Raw genomic sequence first — 23,707 nt, 5'->3', positions numbered from 1 at the left:
TGGCACTGTCACAGTTCCCTGTCTTGTGCCCTGATTTACAGCAGAAAAATAGTCAAATAAAAATTTCCCTTCATTTAAATAATGAAGGTAAAAACAATTAAAGTAGCAAGCTGCTTTAAGAAATGATGATGTTCTTTATAAGGTTAATAGAATTGCACTGATGTTTGCTGCATTTATGTCTTCAGCAAGGCCAAACGGATTTGATGTTAAAATCATAAACTTGCTAAATTATGAAGTATTAGTACTCCGAGATCTAAGTCATCATAGTTAATAACCCTAACCCCACTCTAATAGTATGCTGTGGAAAAAGTAAAGGAGGATCTTTCAGGAGAAAAAAATAAAAAAAGACCCAAAACAAATATTACATATTCTGTGAAAAAAACACACATACACACATTCTGATTGGCTAGCCTTAGTGTTAGGGTTAGGTTTGGGGCCGCGATATGATGACTCTGAGAAACTAAAGTGGTTGGTTTTCATCCTTTCCTAGGATTTGCTGACATTAATATAATTATAGATTTCCACTCGTATTTCAAGGTCACTTCAGTTAACGATGTAACGTTTTAGTGCATTCGTCTACGCAGTCATTTCCTATGTTACACTACAATATGTCCATTAGTATGTTTCTTTGCATCACACACAGTCACACACATACAGTTGTGGTAGGAACTTTAAATACATCGTGGAGATTTTTGGATTTTTAATGATTTCTTGGAACTGCTTTTTCCATGGTGGAATGACAGCATACATCTTTAATGACAGTAAAAAATATCAATAGGGTGCACATGTTTGAATTTATTTTGGAATTTCTTCATCCACAAAGCGTCAAAATGACATATTTGATTAAATGTCCCTTATCAAGTTGCAGTCCGACCAGATACTTTTGGCATCCATCAGTCTTGGCAGAGTTTGGTTTAAATTGGCTGGTCTCCTGGCAAAAACCTGGCTTTTAAGCATAATCCATAAATTTGTGTTCTTAGGTTTGAAAGCCTCACCTTTAACCATCCAAACATACCTCTTGTCATTGTGATCAAACAGCTCAATCTTTGTGTCACCTGACCATAAAATTTGGCATTTGGCTTGTCCACGTGGGCAGCTGAAAATTGTAGATCAGTTGTTTAAGGTGTTGATTTTGGAGCAAGGACTTCTGTCTTGGTCAGCGCCGTCTCAGTCCATGGCAATGTAAAACATGCTTCAATTGTTCAGTTCCTACTGCTGGTTTTCCAGCAGTTTCCAGTTCATGGCAGGCTTGAGCCTTTGTGGTTTCTCAACATGTTCCTGAACAATTCCCTGTCATCTAAGGGGTGAGAGTTGGGGTCTTCTTCGAGAAGTTGGCAAAGTGGTGACAAATAACTTGTACTTACAGAGAATTGTTTGAATTGAAGAATTGAAAAAAGGCGTTTTAATAACATTGTACAACTATCAGCACAACCTAAATGAGTTTATGTATAATTTCGATCCTGTGTGGATTAGAGAAAATTCAAAATACATTCAAACTTGCACCCAGTTCTTGCTTTTTAAAGTCCTGTAAGTTGGCTTAATTCCCCCCTGGAAAAACAACAGTTAAAGAAATCATTAGAACTCCAACATCACAGTTACGTTCATGGCCATGACGAGTGCATGTAAACTTCTGACCACAACTGCACTTAAAATATCAAATCTCAAAGCGTGGTCATTTTCAGGATATTTAACTCTATTTTCATCCCATCTTCCGCTTCATTCTCTACACTCATTGCATGATTGTCATATACTGCTGTGTGTGTTGTCTTGTTATTTTCCAATTGTTCTGCTCTGTCTTCTTGGTCGTCGGATGCAGCTTGGCAGCATTTGCAGCAGCAACAGCATTTTGCGATTAAAACCCCAACTGCTTTGTCGCAGGGAGCCAGGGAGTGTGCCCATAGTGGGAGGAAGTCCCAGGATCGCAGGACTGCAGGCAGCCACCCAGGTTTCCGCTTTTGTAGTATGTTGATCACAATGATTATGATCAACATGATGAGTAGAGGAACACCCACGCCCACCAGTACCTTCCAGCCAGCCAGCGACAGGGCGAAAATGAGAAGCGGTAAAACGAAGAAGCAGCAGATGATGTAGACTACAGCAAACCAGCGGTACTTGCCCGTGATGTTGCCCAGACCTTTAGCCAACCGGATAGGGACGCGGGTAAATGGAATGGGATACCACAGAATGATGCCAGAGATGTTGAACAGGAAGTGCACGAGGGCAATCTGAATTGTTAACAAACAACAAGCATCAGTGTAAGTGCAAAGAGGTAGCTTGCTACAAATTCAGAGTAAAAAATGTAATCTTTTACAGGTTGATAATTTCCTGATAAGTTTCTTTTTTATTGAAAATAAATGATTTGGCACGAGATGTCAGAGCCACAAAGATACTGGTCACTTTATTAGGTACACCTTGCTTGGACTTCAATTCTTCCTGACATGGATTCAACAAGATTCAGAGATTTTGGTCTATATTGACGAAAGCATCGTACAACCTCTGCAGATAGGTCAGCTCCACATCCATGATATGAATTTCTCATTCTGCCACATCCTAAAGGTGCTCTATTTGATTGATATCGGGTAACTGAGGAGGCTGGGATGAGTACAGTGAACTCATTGTCACGTTCAAGAAACCAGTTTGACATAGTTTGAGCTTTATGACATGGTGTGTTATCCTGCTGGATGCAGCCAGCAGAAGATGCTCAGTTGGTACTAGGGGGTCAAAATGTGCCAAATATCTCCCACCCCATTTCAACACTACGACCAGCCTTACTCTTTGATGTAAAGCACAATGGAGCCATGTATGTTGTTTACAGCTAATTCTGTCCCAACCATCTGAATGTCGCAGAACCTGTGTGAACTGTAATCTCAGTTTCCTGTTCTTAGCGGACAGGAGGGGCATCTGGTGTGGTCCTCTGCTGCTGTAGCCAATCTGCTTCAAGGTTCGATGTGGTGTGCATTGAGAGTCGTTAATTGGTGGTTATTTAAATTGTACCTATCAGCTTGAAGCAGTATGGCTATTCTCCTCTGACCTATTTTTTATGTAGTTGTTGGGAAAATCCCAGTAGTTTCTCAAATATGCAGACCAGCTCATCTGGCACCAACAAGTCGATATTACTGAAATCACCCATAATTGAAATGAGCTCATTTTGTTAATCAATTATAAGATTTCTCAGTTTTAACATTTGTTATCTTATCTATGCTTGGAGTTGTGAATAAAATACTGGCTCATGTGATTTGAAAGTCTTTTAGTTTTCATTTTGTTCAAATTTAAAGAACGGCCTTTTCTGGATAGTATTAACAAGTAGTTGATAAGGTGTACCTAATGAAGTGTCCAGTAAGTTTATATTTCCAACAGCTGTTTCCACAACGATTTGTCCCAAATTTTCATGGAGGCACCCAATTTCTCCCTCAAACCACAAATTTAAAGTTCAGCTAAATGTCACAGTTGAATAAAAATTAAATTAGTTGGATAAAATATTATTATTATTAGGGTAAAATTAGTCATTTGGATTTTTGCAGACCTTAATATGTAGGTAACCATAGGAAATATGTTAAATAGCAAATATGACATAATTTCTCATGAGAAGATGTACCTGCAATGATATTTAAATTATTATAAATTAAGAAAATGATTTTTTAGTACAGTATAAAACCTTAGAAAGGCTTGTAGTGGTTCTAAATACAATTACTGACACATTTAATGTTAACCAGGACAGGAGAGTGTTTTTGTGGGAATGACTGACCTGTAGAGCGTCAGCCAGAGTTTCTCCGGGACTAGCCATGGCTGCCAGAATGGCTGTGGTGGTTGTGCCGATATTTGAACCAAGACACAGTGGGTACGCTCTCTCTATACTGATGACACCAATGCCTATTGAATTAAAAACGACATGGTTGGAATACATATTTTCACCATGTGTCTGACAACCATCACTATCTGCTTCACCATGATATTACAGTCATTAGATTTAGGTCCTGGTCATTATGGATAAACAAAAATATCAAGAAAAGAACAATACTCCTTTCAGACAGATTCTGTCCTTTACTGCCTAAAAAGTCACATAAAGAAGACAAACAAGATATAGAAATCTTTAGAAAAAAATATTCAGAAGGAAACAAATATTTTCAATCGTGCATCAATGCTGTTTTTAATAATAAATACATGGAGGTGATAGAAGTAATGGATGAATGCATAATTAACCTCACCAACTAGTGGCGTAATGGCAGAAGTGAACACTGAGCTGCTCTGCACGATGAAGGTCATTCCAGCACCGACTAAAATGGCGATGTAGCCCGTGACCCAACCGAAGGGAAATGGGAAATCTGTGCAGATACAAGAACATTCATGTATTATTCTACACATCACATCCAGTTTTTTTTTACAGAATTTATAGAGTGCAGTGATGCTCACTGGTGTTGAGGACTTTCTTGATGACAACAGCCACCTGTCCCTTCAGCATAGAGTTGAGCAGCTTGACTATGAGGATCAGGCAGGAGCAGAGCACGAGCAGAGAGAGAGCCAGCAGAATCAGACCCACCGCCATATCAGACAGATTCACATCCACAAAGAGGTGTGTACCTGGCAACACACAGAAACACGCACATAATTACAAGAAAGAAATACACAATGTGGACAAAACTACTGGCCTACATGTCTTAACATGTCTTTGAATTCAAGTGTTTCATTCAGCCTCATTGCCACAGGAGTGTAAAAATGTTTATAGGTCTACCATTATAAACATTTGTAAAAGAATGGGCCCACTGAATTTGAGTAAGGTACTGCAATGCAATGCAACAAGTCAGTTTGTAACATTTTTTTTTCCCACGATCAAGTCGAAGTAGTTTTGTTGCAAAGTGGAAGCATTCGGGAAACACAGCAACTCAGCCTTAAAGAGGTAGACCTGATAAACTGAGTGCTGAGGAGCGTGGTGCATAAAAGTCACCGGTGCTCTACTGATGCAATAACTGAACAGCTCATTACCTCTGGCATTAACATCAGCACAAAAACTGTGTGCTGGAAGCTTCATGGCATGAGTCTCCAAGCTGAAGCAGCTCCTGTAGGTATAATGTGTAGGTGTCCCACTACTTTTGTTCATATAATGTTGTAGTAACTTTTGTATGCAATTTACTGATAGACTCACAGTGCTATTAGTAAATTGCACTATTATTATGATGACATCTGATGTATATCTAATGTATATATATGTATATGAGATGCTTAATCTGGGCAGACTACTGTCCCACAAGGACAATGAAAAGTACACAGTTCAATCCAAATGTCTCTACAAGGAGACTGTCTATCATATTGTGATGGAAACATTATTCCTTTATTTACATAATTAAATTAAAGTAAATAGTGGTCTTACATTTCTTTATATTGTATGTCTGAGAAATGTTCTTTAGCGTGAAGGTATAATTGCCATCAACCCAGCACAGAGAAGGAGAGGTACAGTTCTCTGGACCAGGAACTGTGACATTCATTAAGGTCTGAAACAGGGTGGAAAACATATATTCAGCATTTAATTCTTAGTTCTTTGGAGTATATTTGGATATATTTGACATGCTTTGGTCTTACTGTGTTGGTGAAGGTTTGGCACCATCTCTTTATGAGGCTCTTGTTTTTAGCTTCTGGATCGTTGGTGGCAATCCCACTAATCACAGATGCATCCAGCTGAGTCAGAAGGAAAAAGGGAGGAGGAAATAAACTGTGAACTATAAACCATGAGAGATAACAGTCTTATATATGAGCATCTTATCTGTCTGATAATGTTAAGAGTGTGAAAAAAAGCAATAGACTACAGACATTCATGTCAGCATTCATCTTTCAGGAAATGAATCGTGCTACTTAATACTTTGTGTTCTCAATGTCATTTTAGATAGAGGTGAAATTCTGCTGTTATATATAGATGTTATGCATGGCCACTCTTACTGTATCATCCAGGCCTGTCAAGCATGTTTTTTCACCTTATTGATGACCAAAAACTGAATAAGGCAGCTGCATGTTTGTTTGTTATTTGGAAAATTAAGATAATAATGACATCTTACCTCTATGATTGATTCAGTGAGGGGGTCAGTGATCACATTTAACAGATCTGGGGCCTCTCCACTCTGGATTTCGAATGAATCAGTGATGAGCTTGGTGACCACAAACAAGTAACCACTGGCTACCTCCAGAGGCAGCAGCACCAACACTGAGAGCCAGTTAAAGAAGTCGTGCACTGTGGCCCCTGCGAAAGCTCTAAGTGTATAATGAAACACAAAAGCAAGACAACAATGACCTTTGATCTTTTTGATGAAAGCGTGATATCACTGCTTTCCAGGTAAAGAATTCTAGGAAATGTGTACCATTTATCTTTTCTCTGAACCTGAGAGTCATAAAATAAAAATTAATTAACTATTTTGTTTGTTGATTTATTTATTTTTTATTAAATATTACATGGTTAATTTTGTATTTATTTTATTTCCCGGAGGCCTAAGAATCTCAGGTTGAAAAGAAGGCTGTTTGTCAGTTACATAGTAGCAGGTTATTGGAGTTCAAAGAGCTTCAGAGGTAAGATAATAATACAGATAATAAGAGAGTAATAAAACAGACCGATTAATATTCATTTACAGCTAAGTAAACAAGTCAAGAAAAGAACAAAACATCATAAAATGAAATAAAATTCACAGGATTAGTTATCTAAAATTGAATGCAGATAACAGTATCCATAAAAATACAATAAAGTAATTCTGGCGGAAATATGTATAACTTCACAGTAAGTTCATCACACTTTTAATTTATCTATGTTCATCTTTTTAGGACAGATCATCACATCTTGCAAAAGTTTTGCGAGATCTCACAAAACAAACTCGGGATCTCGCAAAAGTTTTGCGAGATCTCGCAAAACTTTTAGCTGCATTCTTCGGACGCCGGCTCGAAGCCGACGGGGAGGTCGAGGCACGATGTGCCGGGAAAGCGGTGTTCCTCCCGGCTGTAGTGGGTCTCGACCTCCCGTTAGCTCGAAGCTAACGGGAAGAATGCGGCTAAAACTTTTGCGAGATCTCGCAAAAGTTTTGCGAGATCCCGAGTTTGTTTTGCGAGATCCCGAGTTTGTTTTGCGAGATCTCGCAAAACTTTTGCGAGATCCCGAGATAGTTTTGCGAGATCTCGCAAAAGTCTGTCTTAATTTTTTTTTCTCCCATGTCCCCTGCGGGGCTCCGTAAAAAATAAACAAAACTGCTCAATTACTTTTAGAAATATTAGGAGCATTGATCTATCAGCTCTTTCCCATGGCATTAACAACTTACCTACCATTGATGCCTCAGCTTCCATAGACTATAACACTATAACAATGAACTTATCAACCTCTTAGATACCTTGGCTCCCCAAAAAACTCGGACTGTTTCTTTCTGATACTCATCTGAACTTCGCCAACTTAAAGCTACTGGACGCTGCCTGGAACGTCTATCCAGGAAAACAGGACTTACTATTCACAAAGACATGTATCTCAGTCATATACAACACTATAAAGAAGCTATTCATCATGCTAAATCTGCTTACTACACCTCTGTTATTGAATCCGCTGAAGGAAACACTCGCACTTTGTTTTCTACATTGCATAATATTGTTAAACCCCAGATACCTTTGCCATACATACACACTCTGCCACAGTTTGCAACAAATTTATGGACTTTTTTTACACCAAGATTGAGACTATTCATCAGCAATTGCCCTCGTCCTGTGAAATGGTCAATTGTTCTATCTGCATTTTTTGTCCTTCTCAGCTGTCATCCTCTCTATCCAATTTTGAACTTCCCACAATAACTCAGCTATCTTCCATAATTACTAACTTAAAGTCATCATCATGTAAACTTGATCCACTGCCAACAAATCTTGTTAAACTCTCATTCCCGTCTCTTGCCCCACTGATTGCTAATATCGCACACTCCTCTCTTATATCTGGTTCTGTTCCTTCTTCTCTTAAAACTGCAATAATAACTCCAATACTGAAAAAGAATGGTTCAGATCTCTCCAATCTAAAAAATTTCAGGCCAAGTTCAAATCTCCCTTTCCTAGCAAAAATTCTTGAAAAGATAGTGGCTGCACAGGTTCATCATCATCTCATTGGAAATAACTTGTATGAACAGTTTCAGTCCGGCTTCCGTTCATGTCACAGTACAGAAACAGCCCTAGTAAAAATCACCAATGATCTTTTGCTTGTAGCTGATTCTGGACTTATATCCATTCTCATTCTCCTTGACCTTACAGCAGCTTTTGTCCCACCGCATCCTCCTTCACAGATTAGCATCTATTGGCATCAATGGTACAGTACTCACCTGGTTTACTTCTTATCTCTCTGGCCGCTCACAGTTTGTTCAATTACAGTTCAGTATCTACTCCAGTTAATTCCGGTGTACCCCAAGGCTCTGTCCTGGGTCCTTTACTTTTTTATCATCTATCTCCTACCCCTAGGTAATATTTTTAGGAAGCATAACATCCAGTTTCACTGCTACGCAGATGACACCCAGCTCTACCTATCCTCCAAACCCACAGCTACTCTCCCACCCACATCCATTTCTGACGGTTTAAGTGAAATCAAGGTCTGGTTTACTCACAACTTTCTTAAACTTAATGGCAATAAAACAGAATTAATTTTAATAGGCACCAGATCAAAACAGTTCCAACCAGTCTTTCGTTATCTATTGATAACTCTGTTGTCACACCCTCCCCTCGGGTTAAGAGTCTTGGTGTCATCCTCGATAGCACTCTGTCCTTCACAGCACATATAAATAATATCAGTACCGCCATACTTGTCAATGCTCTTGTCACATCTCGTCTGGATTACTGTAATTCTCTTCTCTATGGTTTACCTCATAAATCCCTCCATAAACTGCAGTTGGTTCAAAATACAGCTGCTCGTATTATTTCCAGAACTAGATCCACTGAACATATAACACCTGTTCTTAAACAGCTCTATTGGCTTCCAATTCACCTCCGTGTCAATTTCAAGATCCTGCTTCTCACTTTCAAAGCGCTTCATAACTTTGCTCCTCCATATCTATCCGATCTTCTCCATACATACTCACCCCTCCGTACACTCCGCTCTTCTTCAGCTTCCCTTCTGTCAGTTCCACCTGCTCGCCTGACTACCATTAGACTCAGAGCCTTTAGTTGTTCTGCCCCGAGACTTTGGAATGCACTTCCACTTGCTCTCCAGACCACACACTGTCTCACCACTTTTCAATCACGTCTCAAGACTCATCTATTTAGAATTGCATACACCTGATCTGTCTGAGTCCATTTTTACCTTGCCCAGTTTTTATATTTGCCTTTATACTTTTATGACTGTTTATGTCTAAATTTTATCTACCATGTTTGCTATATATACATTTTTCTTATCTTTTTTTATGGTATTGTTTACGTGTTACTGTAAGGTGACCTTGAGGGTCTGAAAGGTGCCTATATATAAAATTTATTATTATTATTATTATTATTATTATTATTATTATTATTATTATTATTATTATTATTACATGTATTTATCATTGGCATGAATGCCATGGTAATTTTTGGCTTTAATGACTTCATTGAACTGTTCTTCTTTCAGGGTGGAATGATTGTACAGAATACATTTTACTGACTTTAAATGTTAAAAAAAAAATAAAAGCAAGAATTTTTTGATCATGAGAGACTACGGCTGATAATTTCTCTTTGCCAGCAAAGAAGAAGAACTGTAGAGTTCTGGAGGAAGTCCCAAACTGTTACCCGGGATGAGAAGACATTGCTTAAGATATTCTGGAAAAAGCCTGCCATGAACTAGAAACTTCTGAAATACCACATAACGGTCAGTGAAGTGAGTATTATGTCGCCATGGACTGAGACCTTCAACACCACCCCCATATGGTGAAGCAAAGGAGAAGCTAAAGGTCCTACACATTCTCTAACTTCATCTCAAAGCAACAGCTAGATGGTTGAAACTTGGAAACAGTTGGACGTTCACACATCAAAACTAGTTTTGGAGTGGATAAAGTATATATTTGATCCTGCGTATATAGTTTTGACCATGTGTAGATTACAGAAAATTCAAATTTATGCACTCAATCCTTTTTTTAAGTCAGTAAAGATGTATTCTGTACAATAAGTTCACTCTGGAAAAAGAGCAGTTAAAAGAAAACATGGAAATCCCCGAATAACCATACATCGATGCCCATGATGAGTGCATGTAAACGTCTGAACAGAGCTATAATTCATCAGGGTGTTCCTCTAGATACCGTGGGAGAATGCCCACAAGATTCGCAAGGTATATATTTCTGTATATTACTACAATATAATGAAGAACACACACATATTTTCTCCTGGGTTACTTTTTTCTGTTTAGCAGAAGGAAAGGAAGCTTCCATGATGCACAAATTCATTACCTCCGAAAAGTGTTGCGTTCACCAGCCTGCGTCATGGCGACTAGAGTGTTTGTGACCGAGGTGCCGATGTTGGTGCCCATGATGATAGGAACGGCTACCTGAACTGTTAACACTGTGGAGACACAAAGACCTCCTTCAATATCATCCTCACTCATGATGAGTTTTCTATGCATGGATGTGTCTCTGTATGTGCTGGTAGAGGGGAGAAGTTCATACTCACAACCAGACGAGACCATGCTGACAACTATGGAGGAGGAAGTGGATGAGCTCTGGACCAGCAGGGTGACCAGAACACCAATGACTAAACCAGCCAGAGGGTTGGACAAAATTTCGTTGTCCTGAAAGATGTCACCTGCCGTTTTACCTGGACCAGGTGAAAAGTAGAGAGTGAACATTTTCACATTCATACCATATTTTATTTTTGAATATAAAAATATTATATATTATGCTTGGGATTGGTGATCGGGTACATTTTAAACAGTAGTAGAACTGAGTACTGCTAAAGGTGACTTGCACAGTGTCTTAAAAACAAGATGTCTGCTGTGGTAAAAGGACTATAGCTTGCAAGTTTATTGCTCAATATTACATTAACTCACAGCTTCTGATAAGTTTAAGAGTGAGTACCTCCCACAAGCTGGAAAGCTGAGCTCAGGATGTCAAGAGAACAGACGAACATATAGAGGAAACCTAAAAGCAGAATCAGCTTCCCCACTGATATCAGCACTCTGAGGACCTTCCCTTTGGTATCCAGAGCTGAAACAAAGAGAAAGAGACAAAGCAAAATATACAAGATCAACATGTCTGAAATAACTGACTGAAAAAAAGCACTATTACACAAAAATACACCTTACTCCTCCCCCCCCCCTTCTTCTTTATTGTAAACTCTATAGTCCAGTGGCGCTGGATTCAAAGAGGAGGGTAACAACTAAGTGAATATAGTAATTCATGTATATTTTTTAGTGCTGTCAGCGTTAATCTCGTGGGGCTGCACGGCGTTAATGCGTTAACGACCTAACCACGCTAACACATTGACGCCGTGCAGCCCCACGCAGTAACTCGCTAACGGAGATTTGCCACGTTAATGCGGTTATGGCGTTAACATCATTTTAACAAGACTAGCGCTGACAGCACTAATAATTTTATATACTAGTAGTATTATGTTCTATAATTTTAGAGTTCATCTTAACCTCTATTGCAGTCAAAGCAAATTTACCTAATTTATCTTATCTGAACAGGACGTTTGTTCACTGCTATCACTAACACTACCATTTATTACTGGTACACTGTTCAAGTAATCAGATCAATGTTTGAACTTCTTAAAATGAGGTAATGATGATCCAGAAGCAAACTAGAGTTTGTATTAATGTTTTAAAACATGAAAACCTTTTATGTCTTATTCTTTTAGTTTTATACAGATCAACACTTAAAGCTGTTTTTAAATAAATATTTACAAAATCATCAAACTTACAGACAAACTCGAAATATGAAACAAGTGTTTGCAAAAGCATTTACACCTTTAATAGGACACACTGAATATTAACACACTGAAAATTAATATGGTGTACATGAGGAAAAACTCCTAAACACATAAACTTATTGGGGGGGGGGGGGGGGTTCACTTTGTTTAAAAATCAAATATAAAAGCTTCTCAGTGACTATTTTAATTATCACTGTAACAAACAGTAACTCTTTAGCTGCAGGACTTTGTGTTTTACTGCAGCTCTTTATGGTGTGATGTACAGGTAATGTTCTTAATCACTAGGCCTGATTTGTAAATGCAATAGTTATTAACAATGTGCTCATCTTATCAGGACTGTCTTATCACAGTCCTTGATGAGACATTGCTTGTACTATTAGAAACAACGAGTCTACACCTGACCACGGGACACCCGCGTCCTTCAGTTCTGGCAGGTCCCATGGATCTGTCTCCTCCGGCTCATCCACGATCAGAGCCGCAGTGGAATGTGCAGGGCTCGCTTTGATTTCTATAAACATGAGAAAAAAGACCATTTTTGTCCTGCTGCACACACACATGTAATTCTGATTAAATCAATCAGTAGCTTTTCCTTACACACCTTTACTTTTATATCCATTTTTCTCATCGTTGTCTTCCTTACATTTGTTTTTTGTAGCCATTTGCTGAAAAAAAATCAGATTCATTTTCACTCATTTAGCTTTAGTCATTCTCAAACTATTCTTTAGCATAAATAATACTTAAATTATATCAACGCTATTGTAATATTTAGATAACACAAAGAAAAAACTCCATATTATACATAAACTGTAAAGTAGCTTGCTGTTATCCCTAAATGCAGCAAGCTTTTACACAGAATGATGCATTGCTATGTAAAATTTCCTCTATTTTTGCTGCAATTTGTTAGAGTGATGATTGCCGTTAACTAACAATGCAGCAAACTAAGCATAGATACAGAAAACCTCATTCAGCTGTATCGGCTCCTCGCTTTTAAACTAATTTTCTCTAGCAGGTATTGGCTTCAGGAATAACACACACACACACACACACATCTTGTCTCATGCCATGTATTGATACATGTATTGATCTTTGTGTCACATTTGTCTAAGCTGTGCCCTGTTTTCTATCATTACTTGTTCATAAGAGGATTACTGCACAGCTAATATTGAACGTCAGTTTTAGTTTTCACATGCTGGGCTTCAGTGGACCACATCCAATCATTTTCAGACTTAATTTCAGTGTTTTCTGTTCTGAATTCCAGCTCAGTAACAATAAACGTGTTTTTTTCCACATGAATTAAGAGCCACATGCATACACAGCAGTATGTATGTTAAAACATATTTTAAGAATTTATAAATAAATATAATTTAAAAATCTCCACACATCCTCGTGTTACCATACAAATGTTGCAGTTCATGAACTCTTGACCCATACTGATTCTCCCAATCCATCATATAATTTTATTAACTTAAATACTCCAGTTTTGCATTCAGTTTTCAGTTAACAGCAGCAAAAATAATTAGAAGATTGACTGAGACATGTCTGTCCTCACCTGTGGCGGGTGTAGTGTGTCCATCCTTCCCGTGCACTTTTTACTTCAGCCTCCGGTTTAAAAATGCTGCCTTTGTGCAGATAAAAAAATGTGATGTGCAGTGTTCACATCACTGGGAACACTTCCGTCACGATGATAAGATAAACACACCTTCCAAACTTTGATTATTCTTACCTGACTCGGCTTTAATCTTTTTGTCAGTGGTGTTGCAATCCAACTCACATTGTACCTGATAAGTCTCAGGCTGGTGGCGTCAGCTTTCAACTGCACCTCCACACCTGCTGCTAAACTTACCCTACCGATGTACTTTGTACATTTTGCACGCAAAACTCATAATCAGTTCTGTTTGCGTGTCCCGTTTGGAAATATGATCATCCATTTAAAACATGAACTCTTAAAGCAAAAACTCTGTGCTTAATTTAGCTGTTAAAAAAAATAATTCTTCGTTGCATGTCTCATGCACAGCTCTCAGAGTGAGGATATCTCCAGCTGGTGGACCCTGAGATTAACATGGGAAAGAGGTGACAGACACAATGGATGCCCTGACAAAGATTTATTTATACCACACAGGGCAGTGGGGTGTGATCATTGACTGTATTGGGGATGGGGTGGGTCTATAATGTCATACAAGTCCAACTTGAGTGTATTTTTGGAGCATTTTTGGATAGAAATTATTGATTTTCCTAATCCAGCTACCCATTGGTCAATATTTCAAACTGCCAGTGAATTAAGTTTAGCTCCATAAAACTCTTCATAACAAACAAAAAAAGTCAATCTGCGCCAGAGTGATGCACTGAATCTCCATGGTAGCTGCGCCAGCATGGGAACCCAGAATCCACTGCTCTAGTGCACAACAAGCCCCTGTGGGACATTTCCATGTATCCTTCCCATCTGACCAAATGCTCTGTTGCTAATTTATTAGGTTCAGCTTGTCAATGTGGATGTACATGAAATAAATATGAACTCATAATTTTCCATTTTAAAGAAATGCTAATTTGATTTTTTTGAAGCACTTTCAACAAATACTGAACACCTTAACTTTCATAAAGGAATTCTGTGTAAGAGGACTGCTTTAGTAGACATAATTGATTTTAGATAGATTAACCAAGCAAATGTGTAACTGTTTTTTTTTTGTTTTGTTTTTTTGTTTTTTGTTTTTTTTTTGGGGGGGGGGGGGGGGGGGGGGGGGTGAAATGGGGGTAGTTAATATGAATCCAAAAAACAAACCAAAGTGCCACAGTTAACTCAGCAAGTAATTTGTACCTATACCACAGCTTAGAGCTACTTGGGTGGCCCAGTTATGTAACAGTGTGGTTAGCTCAAGTAACTCTGCAGTGACCTAATGAAACCGTTGCCAGTATTGATTGTCCCAGAAGCCAAGCTGTGCCCCTCTGCAACCCAGTGCACTGAGGTGCCCGTCTGGTTGTCCCAAAAGCCCACAAATTACAACTCCCCAGCTACAGTTCTAATTGGCTGATTATGCCTTAGCATTCCAGTTTGGCCTTACCCCTAAACAGGAGCACCTCCATCGCACACCAACACAGTTAAGGCACATATACCCTTTAGCCTTGCATCTCCTGCCATGCAGTAAAACCAAATGGAAGATAACTAAGGTGACAAAGGATACAACTGACATTGTCTTTTAGTTTTCTTTTACTTTTATTGATTGTGGTCTCTCTTCTGCTGTACTTATTTTGAACATGCTTAGGATAAAAAGATTCACAGGCTTGATCTTCTCCTTAATAGAAGCATTAAAAGACCTTTGATGCATATATGTGCCTCTACATGGCATGTCCTTCTGAAAACCAAGTAAACAATTATGTTTTAGTTGAACTTCTTTTGTGATGTCCCGCCTATTTGGAGATGAAAGAGGCCACCCAAACACATGAGATATCATTGGAAAAGCCAGGATGTTCTCTTTTGAACACAACGGGGCTTATTATGGTAGCTCAAATATGTCCAAAGACATAGAACAAAAACAATTGTCCATTAAAGAGGACATAAATTAATAGGCTGGTTCTCAGGAGGATGTGAGGCAAAGTCTTTTTCAGTTTACAAGTGCAACAGCATCATCTAGGCACTATACCATGATATTACAGCACTGCACAATTTGGCTCTTATCACCCATTTGTGGCCCTGTATATTATTTTTAATGAAAATCAAGTTGCCATTAATGGTTCCTAAACTGATACATCACTAACGAAGTACAGAAAAATTAGTTGTGCAACTCTGGAAAGTATTTTGCTGTCTGTAAAGTCTAAATAATCAGCACAACATGGACAAAATTATAGTAAAATGTAATGTGTTATTCAATTGAAATATTACGTAGCATGCATAATGTATATTATAAAAGTTGCAGTATTGTAAAATGTAATATGATGAGACATATATGATTATGTGACAAACTGTGCAAACATCTTGAGTCACCCCTCATTTTGCTTTCTAGCAGCCAGACTTTCCTGTCATGTTTTTAAAATGTTCTTGAGAAATGCTTCTTCAGTTTTATCAAGGTCTTTTAAAAGACAATGGCTGCTTTTTTGTTTATATTAAATCAAAGTACTTGCACCTGGCTATTTTCACAGGAATGCTTTTTGTTTCTTAAGTCACTTAATACTGACCTATGAATGATTTGTTCATGAAAAGGCTGTGCAATTTAAGAGATGGAACAGTGTTGTGTCTACACATAACAGACAACTTAGCAAAGAACCCTTTTTAAATTGTATCTTCAGCTACTTTATTACTAGTAGTCTGATTACTACTTTATTACTAGTAATCAGACTACTAGTAATAAAGTAGAGTCATAGAGTCTTTAGCCGTCTTTAACCGACTCTATGACAAATGTCCAAGATTACACTATTTGACAGGCAAGAAACTATTGTTCTAATAATTCTCATTAGTATCGGATCTCTTTGGGCGTGTGGCTCTAAAAAAATGTATTCTTCTTACCAGCAAACCAATAGCCACACAATAAGGCAGTTATGATTATGAAAACAATTAAATAGTTTGCATAATATGAAGATGTGAACCGGAAAGTGACAGAAAATAGTTCACCTCCACTAGAGGGAGCGGGTTGACAACATTAGTACCGCTCTAACAGCCTTTTTTTTCCAAAATAAAAGACCCAGTTGAGAGCGCTTTCTGATGTTTTAAAGTAATACAATTGCAACGATGTTTATTTTTTATTATTTGGAATCATGTTCATGGGAGATTACATTCCAGCAGTAAAACTGAGATTAACAGGCTTTCTTTTCTCCTTTTTTGTTAGCTAAACAAATGCAACTTTCCTTTAACTTCCGGGTTAATGTCAACCAATCTGTAGCAATGACATTGTACCAAACTCTAGACAAGTCAGTACGCCGAGTGGCTTATACTATGTTAGTTCACATGCTTTGAGGTGTCAGGAAGCTTGGACATTATCGTCAGTATGTCGTCCTCCACTACAGGTTTCCCGGGCGAGCGGCAGCACCAACCGGCGCAGGTAAAACATGGAGATAAACACGCACTAATTTAGATGCTAACACGTTAGCTTACGGTAGCTGGCAGTGACTTTGGATGAACTGCACGCGCAGTTTTATGGAGAGGGGTGTGTGCTTTGTTGCCCTCCGTTTTAATTTCAGTAATTTGAAGATGGATACGTTTGCATGGATTTCTATGACTTCTAGCGGCTGTTAACTAACAGTAAGGTGTTTGCGTTAACCTGCAGACGCCGCTGAACATTGACTACATCCCCACAGAAGAAGAGAGGAGAGTGTTGAGAGAGTGCAACCAGGAGAGCTTTTTTTACAGGTGTAAGTTTCCCGTGCACGCCAGCTTGATGGTTTAGGATGTGAAAATGTTGTTTGTTGTGACTCCGTCGTGTTTACACTGACATCATTATGATTTCTCCACAGCGGTGCCCTTCTCTGTGATCAGCATGGCTATTACCCAAGCCCTAGTGGCCAGAGGTAATGTTGTTCATACTGTGGAGCAGGGGTGTCAAACTCATTTTACACAGTGGGCCACATTCAGAGCAGTCCAATCTGGTTTTCAATAGGACAGATCAGTCATACGTATTATAAAGTGTTCCTCTTTCTTTCACTCTGAAGACGTAAGAGAAGTCTTATGAAAAGAATTTATAAAGAAAATATGTGGGAGTGAATTGGCGTGTCACTTTGGTCTTAAATGTTTAGAAAGAAATGTAGCTTTGTTTTTTATTTTACAGATAAATTTGATCGAATTTTACCACAAAACATTGATTTCTAAAGAACATAGTGAAAAACTTGAACTTCTGCTAATTAATGGAGTATTAACAATAATTTTAAAAAAAAATCTATAATTATAGATACTTTACTAATTCCACACTGTGGAAATTCCCTTGTTACAAGGGTCAGAAAGAAAAAGTAAATTAGACATTATATTTATACACAAGTATTTTTAGATGGTGTTTTTTCTGTGTCTACATTGTACACTCTGACTGCTGTTGGGATGAAGGACTTGCGATAGTGCTCGTTCCTACACAGTGTCTGTAACAGTCTACTGCTGAAGGACCTGCTCAGGGCATCCACAGTCTCATGCAGGGGGTAAGAGACTGTGGATGTGGACCATGCTAATGTCCATAATGAACATTAGCATGGTTAACATCCTGCTCTCACCCACTTCCTCTATGGAGTCTTGGGGACTGGCAAGGACAGAGCTGTTGATGGGTTGCTGATATTTCTGTTTGTAAGATGGCTCTAAAACGGGACAGAAAGCACAGTGAAATGTTGAAATTTATGCTCTCCTTTGTAATTTTCACATTTTCTAAAGCATCCAGAGGGACGAGATCATTCTGGCCCCAGGGCCATGTGTTTAACATCCCTGCTGTACTGGAATCGGCACAATATCAGTTAAATGAACATTGTCACATGTTGATACTCAAGTTGACATGAATGTGTTAAATTTGCAGGGGCTCTGTCTGCATCTCCAAGATTTGGATCTTTACCCAAAGTTGCCTGTAAGTTTATGTGTTAAATATGTGGGATACACACATACACACACTTGCCCTGTATTTACTGAGTAGAATAAGAAAAACCTCTCTGTTAAACTCAGTTTGTGTTGTTTTCTCGTTTCTTTTTTTTTTTGACTGTGTTTGACCCTACAGTTGCTGGTTTCTGTGGCTACCTGGCTGGAAAACTGTCATATATGAAAACATGTCAGGAAAAATTCAAGAGGCTGGAGAACTCTCCTCTTGGCGAGATTATCAGACAGAAGTCAGGCCTGCCTCCACTGAAGTGAGTATCACATACACTTAATTAAATGCTGGCCTGTTGTGATTAACTGTCAGCAGCATTGCCTTTAGCATTTTGTCCCCTTCTTTACAGATCCCAGGGTCCTCAGTCAGAGTTGGGTGACCCAGACTCTCAGTCTTTTGAACCCATATTCCAGCCTGCAGAAGCCTCGAGCCACACCTACAGCAAAGATTATGGATATGGCTACAGTCCAGACCCACCAGCACAGATGGACAGAGGAGATGACTTTACTGCTCCAGGTATTCCAAACGGGCAATATGTGGGTTATTCACAATTGAGTTCTCCACAGTAGCTCACCAAAAGAAAGTCCTGGGGCCAAAGCTTCCTGTTCTCTTTTTTTGCAAGGAGTTTGCGGCTCCCACTAGCCGTCTTCAGTTAATTTTCCACGAGTGTTAATATTGTATTGATAAAGTGCTCTCTGAATTTTGCTTGCAGCAAGAATAGAAAAGTGCTACCAGTGAAAAGGAAAGACCTTTTCTATCCTTTTCACTTGTTACAGTTAGGTGGTCATCAAAGTCCAGCATTTACTAGTTTTTCTTGTTCGGCATACATCTGAAATTACTTTTTTTTAAAAAACAAAACAAAACAAGAGTTGGTTGCACAAATTTGAATTTACTTTGGCTGTTCTCTAATCCACACAGGCTCAAAAATAGATACACATATCTCCCTTGATATTTTGTTATATGTCCCTTAGCAAGTTGCACCTTAGCCATATGCTTCTGGTAGTCATCAACAAGCTTCTGGCATAGTGCTGGCTGGATTTCTTGGTTAATTTAAATCTGTTGATTTTGTGGTACAGGTCTGACTTTTTGAGCATACTCCAAAATTTTTTAATAGACTTTAAGGTCTAAGCTTTCTGAAGGCAACTCCAGCTTAATGGCAACCTGCTTTATCTATTGCAAAGTCAGTTTTAAAGTACTGAGATCATTGTCCTGTTGGAACACTCAGTTGTGTCCAAGTTTCAATCGTTCGTCTGCTGATTTTAGGTGAATTTGAAGAATTAGGAAGTAGCTGCGTCCAGATGAACAAAATCAACTTTTTTGAGATTTCAGATTTCCTTACGTGGATTATTGAGCATGCATTAAGACGTGGCCCTTCTTCATTATTCTTTCCACTTTGTATAATGTACCACTGGCACCAAAACAGCTGCAGATCATAAACTACCACCCCCATGCTTGATGATACGGTGTTCTTGGGTTTAAAAGTCTCCCCTTCACACCTCCAAACATACCTCTTTGCAAAATACTATTTTTAATTTTTAATCCTCTCATTCTAAAAAGTAATCAGTGTATAAAGCATCAAACTACTTTTTTGCAAATGTTATATTGTAACTTGTATTCTTACTGAGATTAAACATGTAAGTTGCAAAAGGTGTCCACTGAATTCACAGACTGAGTTAATTTAATCATCCAAACATTTCAACAAAACTTTCCAGTAGAAATGAACTTTTTTTTTTTTAAATCCCATCTTTTGCTCTGTAAATTTCAGTCCAGTCATATGTGGAAGAGGAGGAGCCCAAGAGGAAGTCTATCCTCTATGAGGACCTGAGGCTCAAAAACAGAGAGAACTATGAGGTCACACTCACTCAGAAAGCTGACGCATTGCTCAAAACACCACCTGCAAAAGAGCCAGAAAGACCCAAGAAAGATGGTAGGTGGTTACTGCTAAGGCATATATAGAACTTGATATATACTTTTTTTTTTCTTCCTTGGCCAAACTAGATGGAAGATAACCAACATTATAGAACTGTATATTTGTGTCTCTAAAGTGGTGTCTTACAGAGGTTCAAAGTTAGCTGTTAAAGGAGTTGCTTCATAGTCTATAATTCTGACAATGTCTGTAAGTTAGCATTAAATGACACAATAATTAAATTATAGCAACAGCTGAGAGAAAAAAAAATCTTATAGAATTCAAGGAAGTAAAATGTACAAAACCAAATGTCTGGAAGTCCATCAAAGAAGAAAACCTTATTTAGTCGTGGCAGCAGAATCCTATTCCTGTGATGCGCCTGCATCTATATCGTGAACAAGCAGAGGAGCAACTGGCATGGAAACAAATAGTAGGGAGGGAGAAATTTGACCTCATTACTGCCTTTTATTATAATTCAAGATGCAGTGTGGATTGCACCTTACAGGAGGACTAGGATAATTTCCTTAAAAAATGGTGGTGGATAGATAGAGGTCGATTTGCAAGTACAGCCTGTCTTTTAAGTAATTTGTAAAATAATTTGCATTTCTCCTTCTGTCTCTGTACAGTGAAGAAGAACATCTATGGAGACGCTTGGGAGGAATGAGTCCTTTGGTGAAAATAAGATGTGATCAGTATTCGAGTGTCACTTATTGTACAGGACACGGGCTTTTCAGTGGTCACTTTTCATGATGTACAAGATTATGATAATTTTGTCTTTTAAGTATTAATAAAACCAAACAGTTTCAGGTCTTGGTGCTCTGTGTTTTCACACTAATGTGACTTTATCAAAAATTTTTCTATTAACTAGGATAAAGGCAAAGGTTCAAAACAAAAAACCCTGGAGGTGCATTTGACTTGTTTGAACTTGCATCCAGAGTTTAAGACGCTTTCCTAACCTGCAGTTGTTACAATGATTTAAGCACTGTTGTAATTGCATCATGTTTAATACCATGGTGCAAGTACAACAGGGAGTTTAATAGTGAAAGAGAAACTTCTGTTTTACTCATCACAGAGGCCTTTAATTTAGGCGTAAATATGACAATTTAACTTGCAGAGAAATGGACCAAAACCACCAAGGAAACCACTCTCTAAACCTAATCAGTGAAATTTGTTTGGACTGTTTGTCTAGATGCAACACAGAAAGTGGAGTACATCCTGCTGACACCAAATTCAGATAATCAGACAAAAAAAGAAAAATAGAAAGATACAGTGCTTAGCAATTTTACTAGATCACCAACTAGCGTAAGGATTACGCAGCAGCTCCCATAAATTAATAGCACTGGCATAAAAATCATATTTGGTTATTCCACCAGTATGTGCAAACACTTTTAATCAAAATATATTTAATGCTAAAATATAGTTATCCATGAATTTTCAGATGTACTTTTACAAAAACTGGTAAAGCACATTATTGCTTTCTTGATGCCAAGTTGCAATTATTTACATGCATTTCTTACCAGGAACATAAATAGTTGAATTTGGTGGTCTAATAAAATAAGTTTTTTAATACTACCATAAAAAGATTGGAATATTTTAAGAAATACTGGGAAAACATGACTGCTCCAACAACACTGCACACTGGTTATTAGTTATACTTGATTGTCATTTTTCTTATGGGTTGACCATGCAGTTAATACAGCCCTATTAGGGTCTGTATTAACTGCATGGTCTGTATTGTTACTTCTGTGCATCAATTCTGGTTTCCAATTTGTAAGAAAGAGATTAGAAGGTTTTTATTTAATTTTTAATTAGTAGGAATAAAAATATAGAAAATTGGAATTTTTAAAAATGACAAGTCACCAGAAATATTTGAACTTTCAAAAAAAAAAAAAAACTACAATTAATTATACAAGCAGGCAGAAACAATCAGTGCTGAGATGCTGCAGGATCTTATAGATGATAAAAACTGAGTAGCTTTTATATAGGATAAGCCTTCATAAGTGGATCCTTGCCAAGGCAAACTCATCTGAAAATATCTACTCTTGTAACAGTGATCCTCCGCTCTTATGGCCATGGCTATGACCATGGCTATGACCATGACTGTGACCGTGGCCATGGCTGTGACTGTGGTTGCAGCTGTGGTCGAAACTCTGTGGTGAAAAGTGTCCAGAGCTGTGTCCTGCAACATGTCCATGAAGACTAAGAGGTGGTGTGGGACTCGCCTGGTGTGGCCAGCCTTCATAAGTCATGGCAGCAGTGTTGGCAGTGGGTAATGGAGCATAAGCTTGCACTGGGTAAGACCCAGGTGTGGGATTGATCTGTGGAAGCAAGGTCTTCTTCCTGTCCTCGGAGGAAGCTGGGATGAACATCTCACCGCTGACGGTCCTGAACAGCCTGAAAGGCAACAACTTCTCCAGAACTCCAGCCTTTGCCTCAGACATGTCCAGAAAAGAGACCCATCCTTTACCGTACATCACCCCAACCAGGATGGCAATCACATTACAGGGCAGCACACAGTGAGGGACCAGAGCAGTGGTGATGACAAGGAACACCCAAGGAAGGGCCATAGTGGGAAAACTCACTCCACATAGAAAGGCTTTAGTCATCTTTGTGTGCATGGTAGTTATAGCCACAGAGGCAAGAGTGACGGGAACCAACCCCTCGGTGTGACCCTGGAAGCCGTCCTCCTGCAGGAGATCCATGAAGCTGTAAAACAAGCCTATGATCGAGGACAGCAGGAGGAACAGAAAGAGGAAACGGACCGTCCCCACACCTTTCTCCAAGCTCCCGCTGAGAAACACCAAAGTTGTGATGTTCAGAAGAAGCTGAGCAAAGGTTCGGTGGTAAAAGGGAAACATCAGGATGCAGTATAGGTGTCCGTTTTGAAAAACACTTGCGCCGATGCTGAAGATGCCTTGTTTTAAGCTCAAACATGTTTGGATTGCAAATAAAACACACGATATGATGCTCACTGTGACAATCCCGCTGGTGAAAGCTGGAACAATATCTTTGATAATTTTGCAGATCATCTTAATATGCTCAGTGAGAGGCATTTTATCATCCAACTCAGGATATCCACGATTAATGAGCTAAATAGAAGTTGAGCAAGACTTGCCGAACTGCTTCATCGATGTCTTCACTTCCTAAAGAGGAAGAAGTGCCATTTCCGGGATGTTTCGAGCCGAAGGCTTCTGTGACTTTCTCAGGATGTTTCCTTTTTGATGGATAGAAATGGCGTGCAGTCTGTGATGCAATATATCGATAAAAAGCACACCAAATTAACTTACTGTACAAACATCTAGCTAGGTATGAATCAGGGCGGCTAGCATGGGTAATAAGAAAACTTCTCGGTAAAACTTTCAAAATAAGTTTCCCTCTAATTTATTTT

The 23,707-nt window shown here is 38.6% G+C and overlaps 3 protein-coding genes across 3 annotated transcripts; 1 reads left to right on the top strand and 2 right to left on the bottom strand.

Moving 5' to 3' along the window:
* Nucleotides 1–1,661: 1,661 nt before the first annotated feature.
* On the bottom strand, nucleotides 1,662–13,447 carry slc34a2a (solute carrier family 34 member 2a). The gene is made up of 13 exons (XM_085356021.1): nucleotides 13,424–13,447; nucleotides 12,473–12,536; nucleotides 12,272–12,382; nucleotides 11,022–11,150; nucleotides 10,618–10,761; nucleotides 10,398–10,509; nucleotides 6,045–6,237; nucleotides 5,575–5,670; nucleotides 5,366–5,486; nucleotides 4,411–4,578; nucleotides 4,206–4,322; nucleotides 3,746–3,870; nucleotides 1,662–2,225 (listed from the first exon to the last, which is right to left on the bottom strand). The coding sequence occupies exons 1-13, from the start codon at nucleotides 13,445–13,447 to the stop codon at nucleotides 1,662–1,664; spliced, it is 1,968 nt and encodes a 655-aa protein (XP_085212147.1).
* Nucleotides 13,448–16,740: 3,293 nt separating this feature from the next.
* LOC146630670 (OCIA domain-containing protein 1) lies at nucleotides 16,741–21,122 on the top strand. The gene is made up of 8 exons (XM_085354884.1): nucleotides 16,741–16,901; nucleotides 17,127–17,211; nucleotides 17,314–17,367; nucleotides 18,348–18,395; nucleotides 18,543–18,672; nucleotides 18,763–18,929; nucleotides 20,179–20,340; nucleotides 20,946–21,122. Exons 1-8 carry the CDS (start codon nucleotides 16,848–16,850, stop codon nucleotides 20,981–20,983), a joined length of 738 nt encoding a protein of 245 aa, XP_085211010.1. The 5' UTR covers nucleotides 16,741–16,847; the 3' UTR covers nucleotides 20,984–21,122.
* A 1,233-nt stretch (nucleotides 21,123–22,355) lies between these two features.
* On the bottom strand, nucleotides 22,356–23,565 carry rhbdd2 (rhomboid domain containing 2). The gene has a single exon (XM_085354883.1). The coding sequence runs from the start codon at nucleotides 23,370–23,372 to the stop codon at nucleotides 22,356–22,358; it is 1,017 nt and encodes a 338-aa protein (XP_085211009.1). The 5' UTR covers nucleotides 23,373–23,565.
* Between the last annotated feature and the right edge of the window lie 142 nt (nucleotides 23,566–23,707).

This window comes from Diplotaxodon limnothrissa, linkage group LG6 (assembly GCF_057381915.1).
Source record: "Diplotaxodon limnothrissa isolate DT_005_m linkage group LG6, D_limnothrissa_male_GT1.1, whole genome shotgun sequence".
In the NCBI taxonomy this organism is placed as follows: domain Eukaryota; kingdom Metazoa; phylum Chordata; class Actinopteri; order Cichliformes; family Cichlidae; genus Diplotaxodon; species Diplotaxodon limnothrissa.
Note: the sequence above shows the minus strand (reverse complement) of the source record. Positions and strands in the feature narration are given on the sequence as shown.

Excerpts from the sequence above, each read along its gene's own strand:
- slc34a2a (XM_085356021.1), bottom strand. The coding sequence starts at position 13,447 with ATGGACACACTACACCCGCCACAG. Across the intron at positions 5,671-6,044 it reads TCACTGAATCAATCATAGAG|CTGGATGCATCTGTGATTAG; the intron begins GTAAGATGTCAT and ends CTTCTGACTCAG. Across the intron at positions 5,487-5,574 it reads GCCAAACCTTCACCAACACA|ACCTTAATGAATGTCACAGT; the intron begins GTAAGACCAAAG and ends ACCCTGTTTCAG.
- LOC146630670 (XM_085354884.1), top strand. The coding sequence starts at position 16,848 with ATGTCGTCCTCCACTACAGGTTTCCCGGGCGAGCGGCAGCACCAACCG. Across the intron at positions 18,396-18,542 it reads ATCTTTACCCAAAGTTGCCT|TTGCTGGTTTCTGTGGCTAC; the intron begins GTAAGTTTATGT and ends TTGACCCTACAG. Across the intron at positions 20,341-20,945 it reads AGAAAGACCCAAGAAAGATG|TGAAGAAGAACATCTATGGA; the intron begins GTAGGTGGTTAC and ends GTCTCTGTACAG.
- rhbdd2 (XM_085354883.1), bottom strand. The coding sequence starts at position 23,372 with ATGCCTCTCACTGAGCATATTAAGATGATCTGCAAAATTATCAAAGAT.